The sequence below is a fragment of the Ranitomeya variabilis genome, chromosome 5 (assembly GCF_051348905.1).
Source record: "Ranitomeya variabilis isolate aRanVar5 chromosome 5, aRanVar5.hap1, whole genome shotgun sequence".
Lineage (NCBI taxonomy): Eukaryota > Metazoa > Chordata > Amphibia > Anura > Dendrobatidae > Ranitomeya > Ranitomeya variabilis.
Window position 1 is genome coordinate 28,326,128 of NC_135236.1, and position 18,041 is coordinate 28,344,168.

The 18,041-nt window shown below is 44.1% G+C and overlaps 1 protein-coding gene across 1 annotated transcript in view; it reads left to right on the top strand.

Annotated features, from left to right (window-relative positions):
• LOC143773356 (uncharacterized) overlaps positions 1-18,041 on the top strand; it is a 152,529-nt gene that overhangs the window by 83,913 nt on the left and 50,575 nt on the right. The window contains exons 19-20 of the mRNA XM_077260832.1: positions 15,466-15,636; positions 17,177-17,341. Of these exons, the coding sequence (XP_077116947.1) occupies positions 15,466-15,636; positions 17,177-17,341 (336 nt within the window). The remainder of the gene's footprint in view (positions 1-15,465; positions 15,637-17,176; positions 17,342-18,041) is intronic.

Here is an 18,041-nt window from a genome sequence, read left to right on the forward strand (position 1 = left end):
TTCCAAGTGTGACATCACTCTCCCCATGAGGAAAGCAATGCCACTGTAACAACCAGGACTCTGGGGTGTCAGATAGAAATTTTTGCTAATTTAATAAAAAAGAAAAACTGAAATATCACATGGTCATAAGTATTCAGACCCTTTGCTCAGACACTCATATTTAAGTCACATGCTGTGCATTTCCTTGTGATCCTCCTTGTGATGGTTCTACTCCTTCATTGGAGTCCAGCTGGGTTTAATTAAACTGACAGGACTTGATTTGGAAAGGCGCACACCTGTCTATATAAGACCTCACAGCTCACGGTGCATGTCAGACCAAATGAGAATTATGAGGTCAAATGAACTAGCCAAGGAGCTCAGAGACAGCATTGTGGCAAGGCATAGATCTGGCCAAGGTTACAAAAGAATTTCTGCAGTACTCAAGGTTCCTAAGATCACAGTGGCCTCCATAATCCTTAAATGGAAGAAGTTTGGGACCACCAGAAGTCTTCCTAGACCTGGCCGTCCAGCCAAACTGAGCAATCGTGGGAGAGGAGCCTTGGTGAGAAAGGTAAAGAAGAACCCCAAGATCACTGTTGCTGAGCTCCAGAGATGCAGTAGGGAGATGGGACAAAGTTCCACAAAGTCAACTATCACTGCAGCCCTCCACCAGTCGGGCTTTTATGGCAGAGTGGCCCAACGGAAGCCTCTCCTCAGTGCAAGACATATGAAAGCCCGCATAGAGTTTGCTAAAAAACACATGAAGGACTCCCAGACTATGAGAAATAAGATTCTCTGGTCTGATAAGATGAAGACAGACCTTGTTGGTGATAATTCTAAGCAGTATGTGTGGAGAAAACCAGGCACTGCTCATCACCTGTCCAATACAATCCCAACAGTGAAACATGGTGGTGGTAGCATCATGTTATGGGGTAGGTTTTCAGCTGCAGTGACAGAAAGACTGGTTGCCTTTGAAGAAAACATGGATGTAGCCAAGTACAGAGATATCCTGGATGGAAACCCTTTTCAGAGTGCTCTGGACCTCAGACTTGGCCGAAGGTTCACCTTCCAGCAAGACAATAACCCTAAGCACACAGCTAAAATAACAAAGGAGCGGCTTCAGAACAACCCTGTGACCATTCTTGACTGGCCCAGCCAGAGCACTGACCTAAACCCAATTGAGCATCTCTGGAGAGACCTGAAAATGGCCGTCCACCAACGTTAATCATCCAACCTGACGGACCTGGAGAGGATCTGCAAGGAAGAATGGCCGAGGATCCCCAAATCCAGGTGTGAAAAACTTGTTGCATCATTCCCAAGAAGGCTTATGACTGTACTAGCTCAAAAGGTGCGTCTCCTCAATACTGAGCAAAGCATATGGATACTTATGACCATGTGATATTTCAGTTTTTCTTTTTTAATAAATTTGCAAAAATGTCTACATTTCTGTTTTTTTCAGTCAAGATGGGGTGCAGTGTACATTAATGAGAAAAAAAAAAATACTTTTTTGAATTTACCAAATGGCTGCAATGGAACAAAGAGTGAAAAATTTAAAGGGGTCTGAATACTTTCCGTACTCACTGTAATAAATAGGGTGTTCACGTAATGCTGCATGAACCAGTTCCCAACCAGTATGTGTACAGTTCAGAAACAGAAGACTATTAAGTGCATGGGTATGTGAACAGATGATTTGAGGATCCTGGTTTTGAAGAAAATTTTGTATGAGCAAAATAGGGATATTTAGAAAAGTACAGTATGTTGAGGTGATAGGCCAGTCTTTATGTCTAATACAGGGTGTATCTGAGTCCCTAATTTTTCGCACTTCTTGGTTCCTTCATAATTGACACTGAAATTTCCAATTTATTTTTATAAAAAATTCAATTTTGGTTTACTTTAATTATTTTTTTTAAATCCTTAAAATTTTACCTTATACACAAGTCATTATGCAGGAAAAAAATGTTTCTTAACATTTTTTTCCTATAAACTCTAAGTTCTCTTCGATTTTTAATGTTTTATTGTTCATCCCTAGTGGACACAAAATGATCCTTGTTGCCACAAAAACACATTACTTCTTTGCGTCAAACTGCAGGAGGACCATTGCAATAAGTGGTCCCACCCAACTGCAAAGGTTCCTCAGTTAACTCAGCCAAGATTCTATTGATACCTGACCCCACGAAAATTGAGGTGTCTCTTTTTGTCTCCCTCATAGACGGCAGTCTGCTTGGATTCAAGGCCCAAGGCAGCCTCCAGGGAGAAAGTGGTCTTCAATAGAACAAAGGCATATTTCAACTTCTCAAACTGCCCCTGACAAAACTGGCTTTGGAGCGTGGGATCACTCCACCTAGTATCCGTAGACCACCTATGGAACTCGGAACAATAGTGCTCTGCTTGCCAGTCTCCATACTGAAGCCAACGTAACTTAGACTCAGGTCATCATAAATTAAACCCTGAGCATTAAAATATCGGTTGAATGTCTGAAGTGATTGGGGATCAGATGGGGTAGAAAATGCCCAAGCTTGGGGTTCACCCTAGAGAGAGAGATTATAATTCCCACCCGCTGTTCCTCATTACCTGAGGAATAGGGACATAACATAAAATATAGTTTGCAGGCCTTCCTAAAAACTACAAACTTATCCGTCTGCCCAGTGAACCTATCTAGCAAGGTTATCTTGAGTTCCAACATGGGTTGTCCAGGAACAGCTGACCGTAATCCTAGATGAGATGTAAGATGGGTACTGCAAGGCAGCTGCATGCAAGTCTGCCACATCTAGGCTAAGTGTTTGGAACTGCCCAGGCACAGTATCCATAGTTGATCCAGAATGGTATGGACCATTGAAAATTCCACAATACTGAAGAAGGGTATCCTGGTGCAATTGGCTCCTTCCCTGTCCCTCAAGCTAGGAGGACCCTAGGCTATCCTTGTTCACAGGATTACCCCTAATGGCGGGGATGCTGCGGTCTCATACCTCGCTATGAACCTATATGCACCCTTAACTGTTTCCTTCCCCATCCAGGGAGGTATGAGACTGAAGTGTATAGAATAATACAAACCTGACAGACAGGAAAAACAAACAGGGATAAAAGAAAACCACAATCATACAAATACACTCACAACTGAGTGGAAATTAAGGAAACAGTAGGAATGAGGAACCATATGGTAAGAGGATTAGGATAAACACACAAACCGAATACATGCAGAAATCTCCTGAAAACAACACCAACAAACTGCTACTAATGTTCCACTCTCTTTCAACTCCAAACCAGGAAGTGTGAACAAACACTGGCAATTCCCAAGTTCAGGTGGTGAGCATATATCAGAGGAGAGTGGCCAACACAAAACAGCTAAGACAAATCAGGACAGAGAGCTCCAGGAGATAAACAGAACTTGACTAAACTTTTCCATAACAGAGCAAGGAAAACCTACACTGCTAATATGAAGCTGAAGCAGATCTAAATCAGTGTAGGAATTTGTGTTGTTTGATCTTCTGTCCACTCTCTGTCATGTTATCTCTGTGACATATTTTCTACGAGGAATGGTAAAAGAATCTGGGAATGTTTAGCTTGTAAAAAAGAAGGCTATGAGGAGATTTAATAGCTGTCTACAAATATATGAAGGGATGTCACTGTGTAGAGGGATCATCATTCTCGTCTGCACATGGAAACACCAGAAGCAATGGAATGAAACTGAAAGGGAGAAGATACAGATTAGATATTTGAAAAATACGTTTTGACAGTGAGGGTGATCAATGAGTGGAGCAGGCAGCCATGAGAGGTGGTGAGTTCTTTGTTGTGAATTCTGCTCTTGGGCTCCCTCCGGTGGTTGTAAGTGGTAGCGCTGCTGTCTCTGAATCGCAGCATTTATCAGGTGTGTTCACTTTTTGCAATTTTGACTGGGCTATTTAGTCTTGCTTCACCCTTTAGTCAGTGCCAGTTGTCCATTGTTCCTGGAGGATTCACATCCCTGCCTGGTCTCTTCTGCTTTGCAGTTCATTTCAACAAAGATAGGTTCTGGCCTTGATTTTTGCTGTCCACATGCTGTGGCCTTATTGTTCGGTTCTTTTCCGTGTTTTTGTCTTGTCCAGCTTGGTCTGTGTAAGGATTTGTTTAGCCAAGCTGGTATCTCTGGAGATGCAGATATACCCTCCATATCTTTAGTTAGCTGTGGAGATTTTGGATTTTCTGTGGTGGATATTTTCTAGTGTTTTAATACTGACCGCATAGTACTCTGTCCTATCCTTTCTATTTAGCTAGAAGTGGCCTCCTTTGCTAAATTCTCATTTCAGTCTATGTATCTTTTTTCCCTCTCCTCTCACAGTCAATATTTGTGGGGGGCTGTCTATCCTTTGGGAATTTTCTCTGAGGCAAGATAGTTTTCCCTTTTCTATCTCTAGGGGTAATTAGTCCTCCGGCTGTGTCTATGATGTCTAGGGAGCGCTAGGTACATTCCACGGCTACTTCTAGTTGCGGTGTTAAGTTCAGGGTCTGCAGTCAGTACAGGTACCACCTTCTCCAGAGTACGTCTCGTGCTGCTCTTAGGCCACCAGATCATAACAGTACAACTGGCCAACTATGAGTTAACCGCATCTCAGAAGAAGGGAAGGAAAGTGCTGAGCCATTTTTTTTCTGTAGTCTGTTGTGTTTTTTTTTTCTTCCCTCTTTACCTCTGGGTGGCTCAGGAGTTCGGCGCTGGTATGGATGTTCAGGGATTGGCTTCTCGTGTGGATCAACTTGCTGCTAGAGTACAGGGTATTTCCGATTATATCGTTCAGACTCCGGTTTTAGAGCCTAGAATTCCAACTCCTGATTTGTTTTTTGGGGATAAGTCCAAATTTCTGAGCTTTAAAAATAACTGTAAACTGTTTTTTGCTCTGAAACCCCGTTCCTATGGTGTTCCCATCCAGCAGGTTAAAATTGTTATATCTCTGCTGTGTGGTGACCCCCAGGATTGGGCATTTGCCCTGGAACCTGGGAATCCGGCGTTGCTTAATGTAGACACCTTTTTTCAGGCGCTTGGGTTATTGTATGACGAACCTAATTCAGTGGATCATGCTGAGAAGACCTTGTTGGCCCTGTCTCAGGGTCAAGAAGCGGCAGAATCATATTGCCAGAAGTTTAGAAAATGGTCTGTACTGACTAAATGGAAGGAGGATGCCTTGGCGGCGATCTTCAGAAAGGGTCTTTCTGAATCCGTTAAAGATGTTATGGTGGGGTTCCCCACGCCTGCTGGTCTGAGTGATTCTATGTCTCTGGCCATTCAGATTGATCGGCGCTTGCGCGAGCGCAGAGTTGTGCACACTATGGCATTGTCTTCCGAGCGGAGTCCTGAGCCTATGCAGTGTGATAGGATTGTGTCTAGAGCTGAATGACAAGGATTCAGACGTCAGAATAGGTTGTGTTTTTACTGCGGCGATTCTGCTCATGTTATTTCTGATTGCCCTAAGCGTACCAAGAGAATCGCTAGTTCTGTTACCATCAGTACTGTACAACCTAAATTTCTGTTATCTGTGACCCTGATCTGCTCATTATCGTCATTTTCTGTCATGGCATTTGTGGATTCAGGCGCCGCTCTAAACTTAATGGACTTAGAATTTGCCAGACGTTGTGGTTTCCCCTTGCAGCCTTTGCAGAGTCCTATTCCTTTGAGGGGCATTGATGCTACACCGTTGGCTGAAAATAAACCTCAGTTTTGGACACAGCTGACCATGTGCATGGCGCCAGCCCATCAGGAAGATTGTTATTTTCTGGTGTTGCATAATTTGCATGATGCTATTGTGCTGGGTTTCCCATGGTTACAGGTGCATAATCCGGTATTAGATTGGAAATCTATGTCTGTGACTAGTTGGGGTTGTCAGGGGGTTCATGGTGACGTTCCTTTGATGTCAATTGCCCCCTCTTCTCAAATTCCTGAGTTTTTGTCAGATTTCCAGGATGTATTCAATGAGCCCAAGTCCAGTTCCCTTCCACCGCATAGGGACTGTGATTGTGCTATTGACTTGATTCCAGGCTGTAAGTTCCCTAAGGGCCGACTTTTCAACCTGTCTGTGCCAGAACATACCGCCATGCGGAGCTATGTTAAGGAGTCCTTGGAGAAGGGGCATATTCGGCCATCTTCTTCACCATTGAGAGCAGGTTTTTTTTTGTTGCCAAAAAAGATGGCTCCTTGAGACCCTATATTGATTATCGCCTCTTTAATAAGATCACGGTCAAATTCCAATACCCTTTGCCTTTGCTTTCTGATCTGTTTGCTAGGATTAAGGGGGCTAGTTGGTTTACTAAGATTGACCTTCGAGGGGCATATAATCTTGTTCGTATTAAGCAGGGTGACGAATAGAAAACTGCGTTTAATACGCCCGAAGGCCATTTTGAATACCTTGTGATGCCATTCGGACTCTCTAATGCTCCATCTGTGTTTCAGTCCTTCATGCATGATATATTTCGGAATTATCTTGATAAATTCATGATTGTATATTTGGATGATATTTTGATTTTTTTCAGATGATTGGGAGTCTCATGTGAAACAGGTCAGGATGGTATTTCAGATCCTTCGTGATAATGCCTTGTTTGTGAAGGGGTCTAAGTGCCTCTTTGGAGTACAGAAGATTTCTTTTTTGGGCTTCATTTTTTCTCCCTCATTTATAGAAATGGATCCGGTTAAGGTTCAGGCCATTCATGATTGGATCCAGCCCACATCCATTAAGAGCCTTCAGAAATTTTTGGGCTTTGCTAATTTTTTCGCCGTTTCATTGCCAACTTCTCCAATGTGGTTAAACCCCTGACCGATTTGACGAAGAAAGGCGCTGATGTGACGAATTGGTCCTCTGCGGCTGTTTCTGCCTTTCAGGAGCTTAAACGCCGATTTACTTCTGCCCCTGTGTTGCGTCAGCCGGATGTTTCTCTTCCTTTTCAGGTTGAGGTTGACGCTTCTGAGATTGGGGCAGGGGCCGTTTTGTCTCAGAGGAATTCTGATGGTTCCTTGATGAAACCGTGTGCCTTCTTTTCTCGAAAGTTTTCGCCTGCGGAACACAATTATGATGTCGGCAATCGTGAGTTGTTGGCTATGAAGTGGACATTTGAGGAGTGGTGACATTGGCTTGAGGGGGCCAAGCACCGTATTGTGGTCTTGACCGATCATAAGAATCTGATTTATCTCGAGTCTGCCAAACGGCTGAATCCTAGACAGGCCCGATGGTCCCTGTTTTTCTCCCGTTTTGATTTTGTGGTCTCGTATCTTCCGGGTTCTAAGAATGTTAAGGCTGATGCCCTCTCTAGGAGCTTTTTGCCTGATTCTCCTGGGGTCCTTGAGCCGGTCGGTATTCTGAAGGAAGGGGTGATTCTTTCTGCCATCTCCCCTGATTTACGACGGGTTCTTCAGGAATTTCAGGCTGATAAACCAGACCGCTGTCCAGTGGAGAAATTGTTTGTTCCTGACAGATGGACTAGTAAAGTGATTTCGGAGGTTCATTGTTCTGTGTTAGCTGGTCATCCTGGGATTTTTGGTACCAGAGATTTGGTTGGTAGGCCCTTTTGGTGGCCTTCTTTGTCACAGGATGTGCGTTCTTTTGTGCAGTCCTGTGGGACTTGTGCGCGGTCCAAGCCTTGCTGTTCCCGCGCTAGTGGGTTGCTTTTGCCTTTGCCGGTCCCTGAGAGGCCTTGGACGCATATTTCTATGGATTTTATTTCGGATCTTCCGGTTTCCCAGAGGATGTCAGTTATCTGGGTGGTTTGTGACCGGTTTTCTAAGATGGTTCATTTGGTACCTTTGCCTAAGTTGCCTTCCTCTTCTGATTTGGTTCCGTTGTTTTTTCAGCATGTGGTTCGTTTGCATGGCATTCCGGAGAATATTGTGTCCGATAGAGGTTCCCAGTTTGTTTGTAGGTTTTGGCAGGCCTTTTGTGCTAGGCTGGGCATTGATTTGTCTTTTTCTTCCGCATTTTATCCTCAGACAAATGGCCAAACCGAGCGAACTAATCAGACTTTGGAAACTTATTTGAGATGCTTTGTGTCTGCTGATCAGGATGATTGGGTGGCTTTCTTGCCATTGGCCGAGTTTGCCCTTAATAATCGGGCTAGTTCTGCTACCTTGGTTTCACTCTTCTTTTGTAACTCTGGTTTTCATCCTCGTTTTTCTTTGGGGCAGGTTGAGCCTTCTGATTGTCCTGGGGTGGACTCTGTGGTTGACAGGTTGCAGCAAATTTGGGCTCATGTTGTTGACAATTTGGTGTTGTCTCAGGAGGGGGCTCAGCGTTTTGCTAACCGTCGTCGGTGTGTTGGTTCCCGGCTTCGGGTTGGGGTTTTGGTCTGGTTGTCTTCCCGTAATGTCCCTATGAAGGTTTCTTCCCCTAAGTTTAAGCCTCGGTTTATTGGCCCTTATAGGATTTCTGAGATTATCAATCCAGTGTCTTTTCGTTTGGCCTTCCAGCCTCTTTTTCCATCCATAATGTTTTTCATAGATCTTTGTTGCGGAAATATGTGGTGCCCGTTGTTCCCTCTGTTGATCCTCCTGCCCCGGTGTTGATTGATGGGGAGTTGGAGTATGTGGTTGAGAAGATTTTGGATTCTCGTTTTTCGAGGCGGAAGCTTCAGTATCTTGTCAAATGGAAGGGTTATGGCCAGGAGGATAATTCTTGGGTTGTTGCCTCTGATGTTCATGCTGATGATTTGGTTCGTGCCTTTCATTTGGCTCATCCGGATCGGCCTGGGGGCTCTGGTGAGGGTTCGGTGACCCCTCCTCAAGGGGGGGGTACTGTTGTGAATTCTGCTCTTGGGCTCCCTCCGGTGGTTGTAAGTGGTAGCGCTGCTGTCTCTGAATCGCAGCATTTATCAGGTGTGTTCACTTTTTGCAATTTTGACTGGGCTATTTAGTCTTGCTTCACCCTTTAGTCAGTGCCAGTTGTCCATTGTTCCTGGAGGATTCACATCCCTGCTTTGTCTCTTCTGCTTTGCAGTTCATTTCAACAAAGATAGGTTCTGGCCTTGATTTTTGCTGTCCACATGCTGTGGCCTTATTGTTCGGTTCTTTTCCGTGTTTTTGTCTTGTCCAGCTTGGTCTGTGTAAGGATTTGTTTAGCCAAGCTGGTATCTCTGGAGATGCAGATATACCCTCCATATCTTTAGTTAGCTGTGGAGATTTTGTATTTTCTGTGGTGGATATTTTCTAGTGTTTTAATACTGACCGCATAGTACTCTGTCCTATCTGTCATGATCTCTGCAGGCAGAGATCATAGCAAGCCTATAGAGGGACAAGCTCTCGGAAGATGGAACTATACTGACCATGAACTAAGCCTGCCGCGCAACTAGAAATAGCCAGGTAGCATTTCCTATTTATCGCTAGATGCCCAGCTCTGGCCTAAGACCTAAATAGCTAGCAGAGGGAAATATAAGACCTGGCTCACCTCTAGAGAAATATTTCCAAAGAAGACAGTAGCCCCCCACATATAATGACGGTGAGTTCAGATGAAACAACAAACGCAGCAGGAAAATAGTCTTAGCAAATTTGAGGTCCGCTTACTAGATAGCAGAAGACAGATAGTATACTTTCATGGTCAGCAGAAAAACACTAACAAAACACCATCCAGAGATTACCTTAAACTCTGGCATTAACTCATAACGCCAGAGTAGCAATCCCTGATCAACGAGAGCTTTCCAGACACAGTAACAAAACTTCAGCTGTGAACTGGAACAAATAGGCAAAACAAAACAAGGACAAAAGTCCAACTTATCTAGTAGTAGTCTAGAAGCAGGAACAAGCACTGAGAGGCATCAGATAACATTGTTGACCGGCAAGAAACCACCAGAGAAATGAGCTTAAATAGCGACACCCACTACTGATGGAACCAGGTGAAACAGGAAAGAGGATGACAAGTCCAATTCCACAAGCGGCCACCGGGGGAGCCCAGAATCCAAATTCACAACAGTACCCCCCCCTCAAGGAGGGGGCACCGAACCCTCACCAGATCCACCAGGGCGACCAGGATGAGCCCTATGGAAGGCACGAACAAGATCAGAAGCATGAACATCAGATGCATTGACCCAAGAATTATCCTCCTGGCCGTAACCCTTCCAGTTAACCAGATACTGGAGTTTCCGTCTGGAAACACGAGAGTCCAAAATTTTCTCCACAACGTACTCCAACTCACCCTCAACCAACACCGGAGCAGGAGGCTCAACTGAAGGTACAACAGGTACCTCATACCTGCGCAATAACGACCGATGAAAAACGTTATGAATGGAAAAGGACGCAGGGAGGTCCAAACGGAAAGAAACAGGATTAAGAATCTCCAATATTCTATAAGGGCCGATGAACCGAGGTTTAAACTTAGGAGAAGAGACCCTCATAGGGACAAAACGAGAAGACAACCACACTAAATCTCCAACACAAAGCCGAGAACCAACACGACGATGACGGTTGGCAAAACGCTGAGTCTTCTCCTGGGACAACTTCAAATTGTCCATAACCTGCCCCCAGATGTGATGCAATCTCTCCACCACCGCATCCACTCCAGGACAATCCGAGGATTCCACCTGACCGGAGGAAAATCGAGGGTGAAACCCCGAATTACAGAAAAACGGGGACACCAAGGTGGAAGAACTGGCCCGATTATTGAGGGCGAACTCTGCCAATGGCAAAAAAGCAACCCAATCATCCTGGTCAGCAGAGACAAAACACCTCAGATATGTCTCAAGGGTCTGATTAGTCCGCTCGGTCTGGCCATTAGTCTGAGGGTGAAAAGCAGATGAAAAAGACAAATCTATGCCCATCCTAGCACAGAATGCCCGCCAAAATCTAGACACAAATTGGGTACCTCTGTCAGAAACAATATTCTCAGGAATACCGTGCAATCGGACAACATTCTGAAAAAACAGAGGAACCAACTCAGAAGAAGAAGGCAACTTGGGCAGAGGAACCAAATGGACCATTTTAGAGAAACGGTCACAGACCACCCAGATGACAGACATCTTCTGGGAAACAGGCAGATCTGAAATAAAATCCATCGAGATGTGTGTCCAAGGCCTCTTAGGAATAGGCAAGGGCAACAGCAGTCCGCTAGCCCGAGAACTACAAGACTTGGCCCGAGCACAAACGTCACATGACTGCACAAAGACTCGCACATCTCGTGACAGGGAAGGCCACCAGAAGGATCTTGCCACCAAATCCCTGGTACCAAAAATTCCGGGATGACCTGCCAATGCAGAAGAATGTACCTCAGAGATGACTCTGCTGGTCCAATCATCCGGAACAAACAGTCTATCAGGCGGACAACGATCCGGTCTATCCGCCTGAAACTCTTGCAAGGACCGCCGCAGATCAGGAGAAACGGCCGACAAAATTACTCCCTCCCTAAGGATACCTGTGGGTTCAGAATTACCAGGAGAGTCCGGGTCAAAACTCCTAGAAAGGGCATCTGCCTTAACATTCTTAGAACCCGGTAGGTATGACACCACAAAATTAAAGCGAGAAAAAAATAAAGACCAGCGCGCCTGTCTAGGATTCAGGCGTCTGGCAGTCTCAAGATAAATCAAATTTTTGTGGTCAGTCAATACCACCACCTGATGCCTAGCCCCCTCGAGCCAATGGCGCCACTCCTCAAACGCCCACTTCATGGCCAAAAGCTCCCGATTCCCAACATCATAATTCCGCTCTGCGGGCGAAAATTTGCGAGAAAAGAAGGCACAAGGCCTAATGACGGAGCAGTCGGAACCTTTCTGCGACAACACTGCCCCAGCTCCGATCTCCGAAGCGTCAACCTCAACCTGAAAAGGCAGATTCACATCAGGCTGACGCAACACAGGGGCAGAGGCAAAACGGCGCTTAAGCTCCTGAAAGGCCTCTACAGCATGAGGGGACCAATTAGCAACATCAGCGCCTTGTCTGGTCAAATCAGTCAGTGGTTTAACGACATCCGAAAAACCAGCAATAAATCGGCGGTAAAAGTTGGCAAAGCCCAAAAATCTCTGAAGACCCTTAAGAGAGGAGGGCTGAGTCCAGTCACAAATAGCTTGCACCTTGACGGGATCCATCTCAATGGAAGAGGGAGAAAAAATATACCCCAAAAAGGAAATTTTCTGGACCCCAAAAACGCACTTAGACCCCTTCACACATAAAGAATTAGACCGCAGAACCTGAAAAACTCTCCTGACCTGCTGGACATGAGAGTCCCAGTCATCAGAAAAAATCAGAATATCATCCAGATATATTATCATAAATTTATCCAGAAAATCGCGGAAAATATCATGCATAAAAGACTGGAAAACTGAAGGGGCATTAGAAAGACCAAAAGGCATGACCAAATACTCAAAGTGGCCCTCGGGCGTATTAAATGCGGTCTTCCACTCATCCCCCTGCCTGATCCGCACCAAATTATACGCCCCACGAAGATCAATTTTAGAGAACCACTTAGCACCCTCTATACGAGCAAACAAATCAGTAAGCAATGGCAATGGGTATTGATACTTAACAGTGATCTTATTCAGAAGCCGATAATCAATACATGGTCTCAAAGAGCCGTCTTTTTTTGAGACAAAGAAAAACCCAGCTCCCAAGGGAGAAGAAGATGGACGAATATGTCCCTTTTCCAAAGACTCCTTTATATATTCCCGCATAGCAGCATGTTCCGGCACAGACAAATTAAACAAACGACCCTTTGGATATTTACAACCCGGTATCAAATCTATGGCACAATCGCACTCACGGTGCGGAGGTAACGACCCAAGCTTGGGTTCGTCAAAGACGTCTTGATAATCAGAGAGGAACTCAGGGACTTCAGAGGGAATGGACGACGAAATAGAAACCAAAGGTACGTCCCCATGAATACCCTTACATCCCCAGCTCAACACAGACATTGCTCTCCAGTCCAAGACTGGGTTGTGAGACTGCAACCATGGCAATCCCAGTACCAAATCGTCATGTAAATTATACAGCACCAGGAAACGAATAATCTCCTGGTGATCCGGATTGATACGCATGGTTACTTGTGTCCAGTATTGTGGTTTATTATTAGCCAATGGGGTGGAGTCAATCCCCTTCAGAGGAATAAGAGTCTCCAAAGGCTCTAAATCAAAACCACAACGATTGGCAAAGGACCAATCCATAAGACTCAGAGCGGCGCCAGAGTCAACATAGGCGTCCGTGGCAATGGATGACAAAGAGCAAATCAGGGTTACAGACAAAATAAACTTAGACTGAATGGTGCCAATGGAAACAGACTTATCAAGCTTCTTTGTACGCCTAGAGCATGCCGATATAACATGAGTAGAATCCCCACAATAGAAACACAATCCATTCTTCCGTCTAAAATTCTGTCGCTCGCTCCTGGACAGAATTCTATCACACTGCATACTTTCTGGCGTCTTTTCCATAGACACCGCCAGATGGTGCACCGGTTTGCGCTCCCGCAGACGCCTATCAATCTGAATAGCCATTGTCATGGACTCATTCAGACCTGCAGGCAAAGGGAACCCCACCATAACATCCTTAATGGCATCAGAGAGACCTTCTCTGAAAGTTGCCGCCAAGGCGCACTCATTCCACTGAGTAAGCACAGACCATTTACGGAATTTTTGGCAGAAAACTTCAGCTTCGTCTTGCCCCTGAGATAGTGCCATCAAAGTTTTTTCTGCCTGAAGTTCCAAATGAGGTTCCTCATAAAGCAAGCCCAAGGCCAGAAAAAACGCATCCACATCGCGTAACGCAGGATCCCCTGCTGGCAATGAGAAGGCCCAATCTTGAGGGTCTCCCCTGAGCAAGGAAATCACAATCCTAACCTGCTGAGCAGGGTCTCCAGCTGAACGAGACTTCAGGGACAAATAAAGCTTACAATTATTTCGGAAATTCTGGAAGCTAGCTCTATTCCCTGTGAAGAACTCCGGCAAAGGAATTCTCGGCTCAGATACCGGAGCATGTACCACAAAATCTTGTAAATTTTGTACTTTCGTGATGAGATTATTCAAACCCGCAGTTACACTCTGGAGATCCATTATTGTCAGGTGCACACAGAGCATACAGAGATTAGGAGGAGAGAGAGAAAAAAGACTGCAGCAAGGCAGACTGGAGGAAAAAAAAAAAAAAAAAAATTCCAGCAGACTTCTTATAACTCTCCTTTCTAAACCTGGGTCTTTAACACTTTATTGGCCGGTCAAACTGTCATGATCTCTGCAGGCAGAGATCATAGCAAGCCTATAGAGGGACAAGCTCTCGGAAGATGGAACTATACTGACCATGAACTAAGCCTGCCGCGCAACTAGAAATAGCCAGGTAGCATTTCCTATTTATCGCTAGATGCCCAGCTCTGGCCTAAGACCTAAATAGCTAGCAGAGGGAAATATAAGACCTGGCTCACCTCTAGAGAAATATTTCCAAAGAAGACAGTAGCCCCCCACATATAATGACGGTGAGTTCAGATGAAACAACAAACGCAGCAGGAAAATAGTCTTAGCAAATTTGAGGTCCGCTTACTAGATAGCAGAAGACAGATAGTATACTTTCATGGTCAGCAGAAAAACACTAACAAAACACCATCCAGAGATTACCTTAAACTCTGGCATTAACTCATAACGCCAGAGTAGCAATCCCTGATCAACGAGAGCTTTCCAGACACAGTAACAAAACTTCAGCTGTGAACTGGAACAAATAGGCAAAACAAAACAAGGACAAAAGTCCAACTTATCTAGTAGTAGTCTAGAAGCAGGAACAAGCACTGAGAGGCATCAGATAACATTGTTGACCGGCAAGAAACCACCAGAGAAATGAGCTTAAATAGCGACACCCACTACTGATGGAACCAGGTGAAACAGGAAAGAGGATGACAAGTCCAATTCCACAAGCGGCCACCGGGGGAGCCCAGAATCCAAATTCACAACACCTATCCTTTCTATTTAGCTAGAAGTGGCCTCCTTTGCTAAATTCTCATTTCAGTCTGTGTATGTTTTTTCCCTCTCCTCTCACAGTCAATATTTGTGGGGGGCTGTCTATCCTTTGGGAATTTTCTCTAAGGCAAGATAGTTTTCCCTTTTCTATCTCTAGGGGTAATTAGTCCTCCGGCTGTGTCGAGATGTCTAGGGAGCGCTAGGTACATTCCACGGCTACTTCTAGTTGCGGTGTTAAGTTCAGGGTCTGCAGTCAGTACAGGTACCACCTTCTCCAGAGTATGTCTCATGCTGCTCTTAGGCCACCAGATCATAACAGTTCTCCTTCAATGGAAGTCTTTAAACAGACTTAAACATCTCTCTCAGACTGTTTAGTGAATCCTGCATTGAGCAAGGGTTGGACACAATGACCCCGGAGGTCCTTTCCAACTTTAACATTCTAGGATTCCATGATATCATATAGCTGCTGGCAATCCTGACATCCAACACACACAAGAGGTGACTGATAGTGAGTTTAATGATTTTGCTAGGAGTCGATTGTTATTTTGTTTCCACATTTACCAACGACAGATTTTACATGGTCTTTGGTCACGTCACACATGACTCATCTCTTTATTCTTACAGATTGGCAAGGAATTATCTACCAGACACTTCCTGCATCTCATTGGCATCTGTAATAAGGAATAACCAGTCCCTGAAGAAACTTGACCTGTCTGGTAACTGTTTGTATGGTCCTCACTTCAGTGACTTGATGGAGGTTTTGTCCAGTCCAGACTGCAGGATAGAAGAATTACTGTGAGTATAGGAAATATGTACAGGAGTGAGACATACCGTATGGAGGCATAAGTTATAAATTTATTTTCTATGTTATGCCCAGCACTTTTATTATGGCTGTGTTCACACGTTGCAGATTATTCGCGTTTTTTTCGCCTTTTTTCCCTATAAAAACGCTATAAAACTGCAAATAATCTGCTTATATTATGCATCCTATCATTTTTAATGAATTCTGCACTTTTTGTACACATGATGCGTTTTTTTCCGCGGTAAAAACGCACCGCGGTAAAAAACGCAGCATGTTCATTAATTTTGCGTTTTTTTGCGGATTTCCCATTTAAAATGCATTGGGAAATGTCCGGAAAAAAACGTGTCAAAAACGCGTCAAAAACGCGGTAAAAACGCGCAAAAAACGCATGCGGTTTTCTAGCAGATTTCTTGCAGAAAATTTCAGGTTTTCCTCAGGAATTTTCTGCAAGAATTCCTGAACGTGTGCACATAGCCTATGTCCTTGAGATAATTTGTTTACTGCACCTTGATATGTGATATCTCTAATAATGATGGACTTCCCTTCTCCAGACAGCACTTCTCTTTGTCACATAATCAACCTTCTCTTACAAAGAATGATACAAGCATAATAACGTGAGCAAGCCGCTGAAACAATTGAACCATATAGAATGCAATAAATCATAGAAAACATTTTAAAAATAAATTAAATTTCAAAAAACAAGCGTGAGAATAAACCCAAAAATGGGTCTCAGACTTATTAGGGCTGACCTGAAGAAGAAAGGAATCCCAATACAATGATATTAAACATCCCGTGGCAAGATAAACCCATCTCTGTTTTATCTGGAAATTCAAAATCCAAATCCAAAATTCCAAATTAAAAATTTCAGCCAAGAGACGAAAGTCTAAGCAAATTTGTGTTGACTTTTCTAATTCTCGATGAATAGTTTCTCCATTTGCATTATATCCTTCATGTTTGGGGCCAACACATAGAGCAGAGTGACATGTAACCACCAATTGTGAAAAATCACTGCACACGCTACACCCTAAAAGAAAAGAGTAAGTAGCAGCCACAAATGTCCTAGATTAATTGTGCCTCAACAAATGTGACCACCTATAAAAAAGCAGAAGTTTCGCCAGTTTGGTTGTCTGGAGCATTCAGGCGTGTGTTACCACAATGCCAATAAGGAAAAACATCAGCAATGATCTTAGAGATGCAAATGTGGCTGTCTATCACTCTGTGAAGGGTTTTTAAGCCATTTCTCAACAATTTGGAGTACACAGCTCTACACACAATGAGAAAGATTATTCACAAGTGGAAAATATTGCAGACATCCCAATGTCACCCCAAGGTTAGACTGTTCAATAGTCAGAGTAATTGCAAAAAACTGAAGAGTAACTGCTCAGAGTCTAAAGACCTCAGTTAATGTGTTAAATGTTCAAGTTCATGAGAGTACAATTGAAAAAAGACTTGTTTGAATGGGTTGCCAGGAGAATATATAATGATACTAATGCTCCGTGGATCCATCACTCACATCTCGTCTTATTGTTGCAGTTTAGGTAACAATAATTTACCAAATACTTCCTGCAATGAGTTGACATCTGTATTAAAGAACAGTCCTTTCATGAAGAAACTTGATCTGACTGGTAACCGCCGGTTTGGTTCTAAAATAACTGATTTTAAGATACCTATGCCCATAAGATACTCCGGCACAAAAGGGTAAGTAGAAAAAATGTGCACAACACTAAGACATGTGGTGGGACAGTTTAGAATTAATTGCATTCTTTTTTATGTTCCCCGAATATTGGAATCACCTCCGCCTCACCTATATCTTGTTTGGACCTATCTTTCACGTCTCCATGACGAATGGGTGAATAACTTCCCAAGGTCATCAACTTTTAGGATGAATGGTATTATGAAGCCAATAAGTTCTCTCTAACGCAGAGGGGCTTTGTTCACACCGGCCTCAACAAGCTTCCAGCTGATTTTCATTCAGAGATTCCCCAGTAATTTCACACCATAATCTGAAAAAATTCTTAGGCCTTCTGGTCACTAACTACACATCATACCATACTACTTCTCCAACAATACACATTTTGGCCATACGATTCCTCATGACTCCTTCAGGTTGGCATCGCCTGTCACTTGATCTTTAACGGTCTTCAAATGTAAATGAGCAGTACATAGGAAACCAGCACATCGGACATGGCGGAGATCCAGTTTGTCATTGATGGTGGCCATGTCCAATGATGATGAAGTGGTTGAGGGCACTCAGTTATACATGTGCATGGGTGACGCCGGGCATTACTGTTCTACTCAAGACTGGATGGGTAGTAGTGCAACCCAAGATAGAAAGTAAGGAGAAGAGCAGTAGTTGTAGAACCAGACCTTGCTTTACTTCAGTCTGAAAGGATGGTGG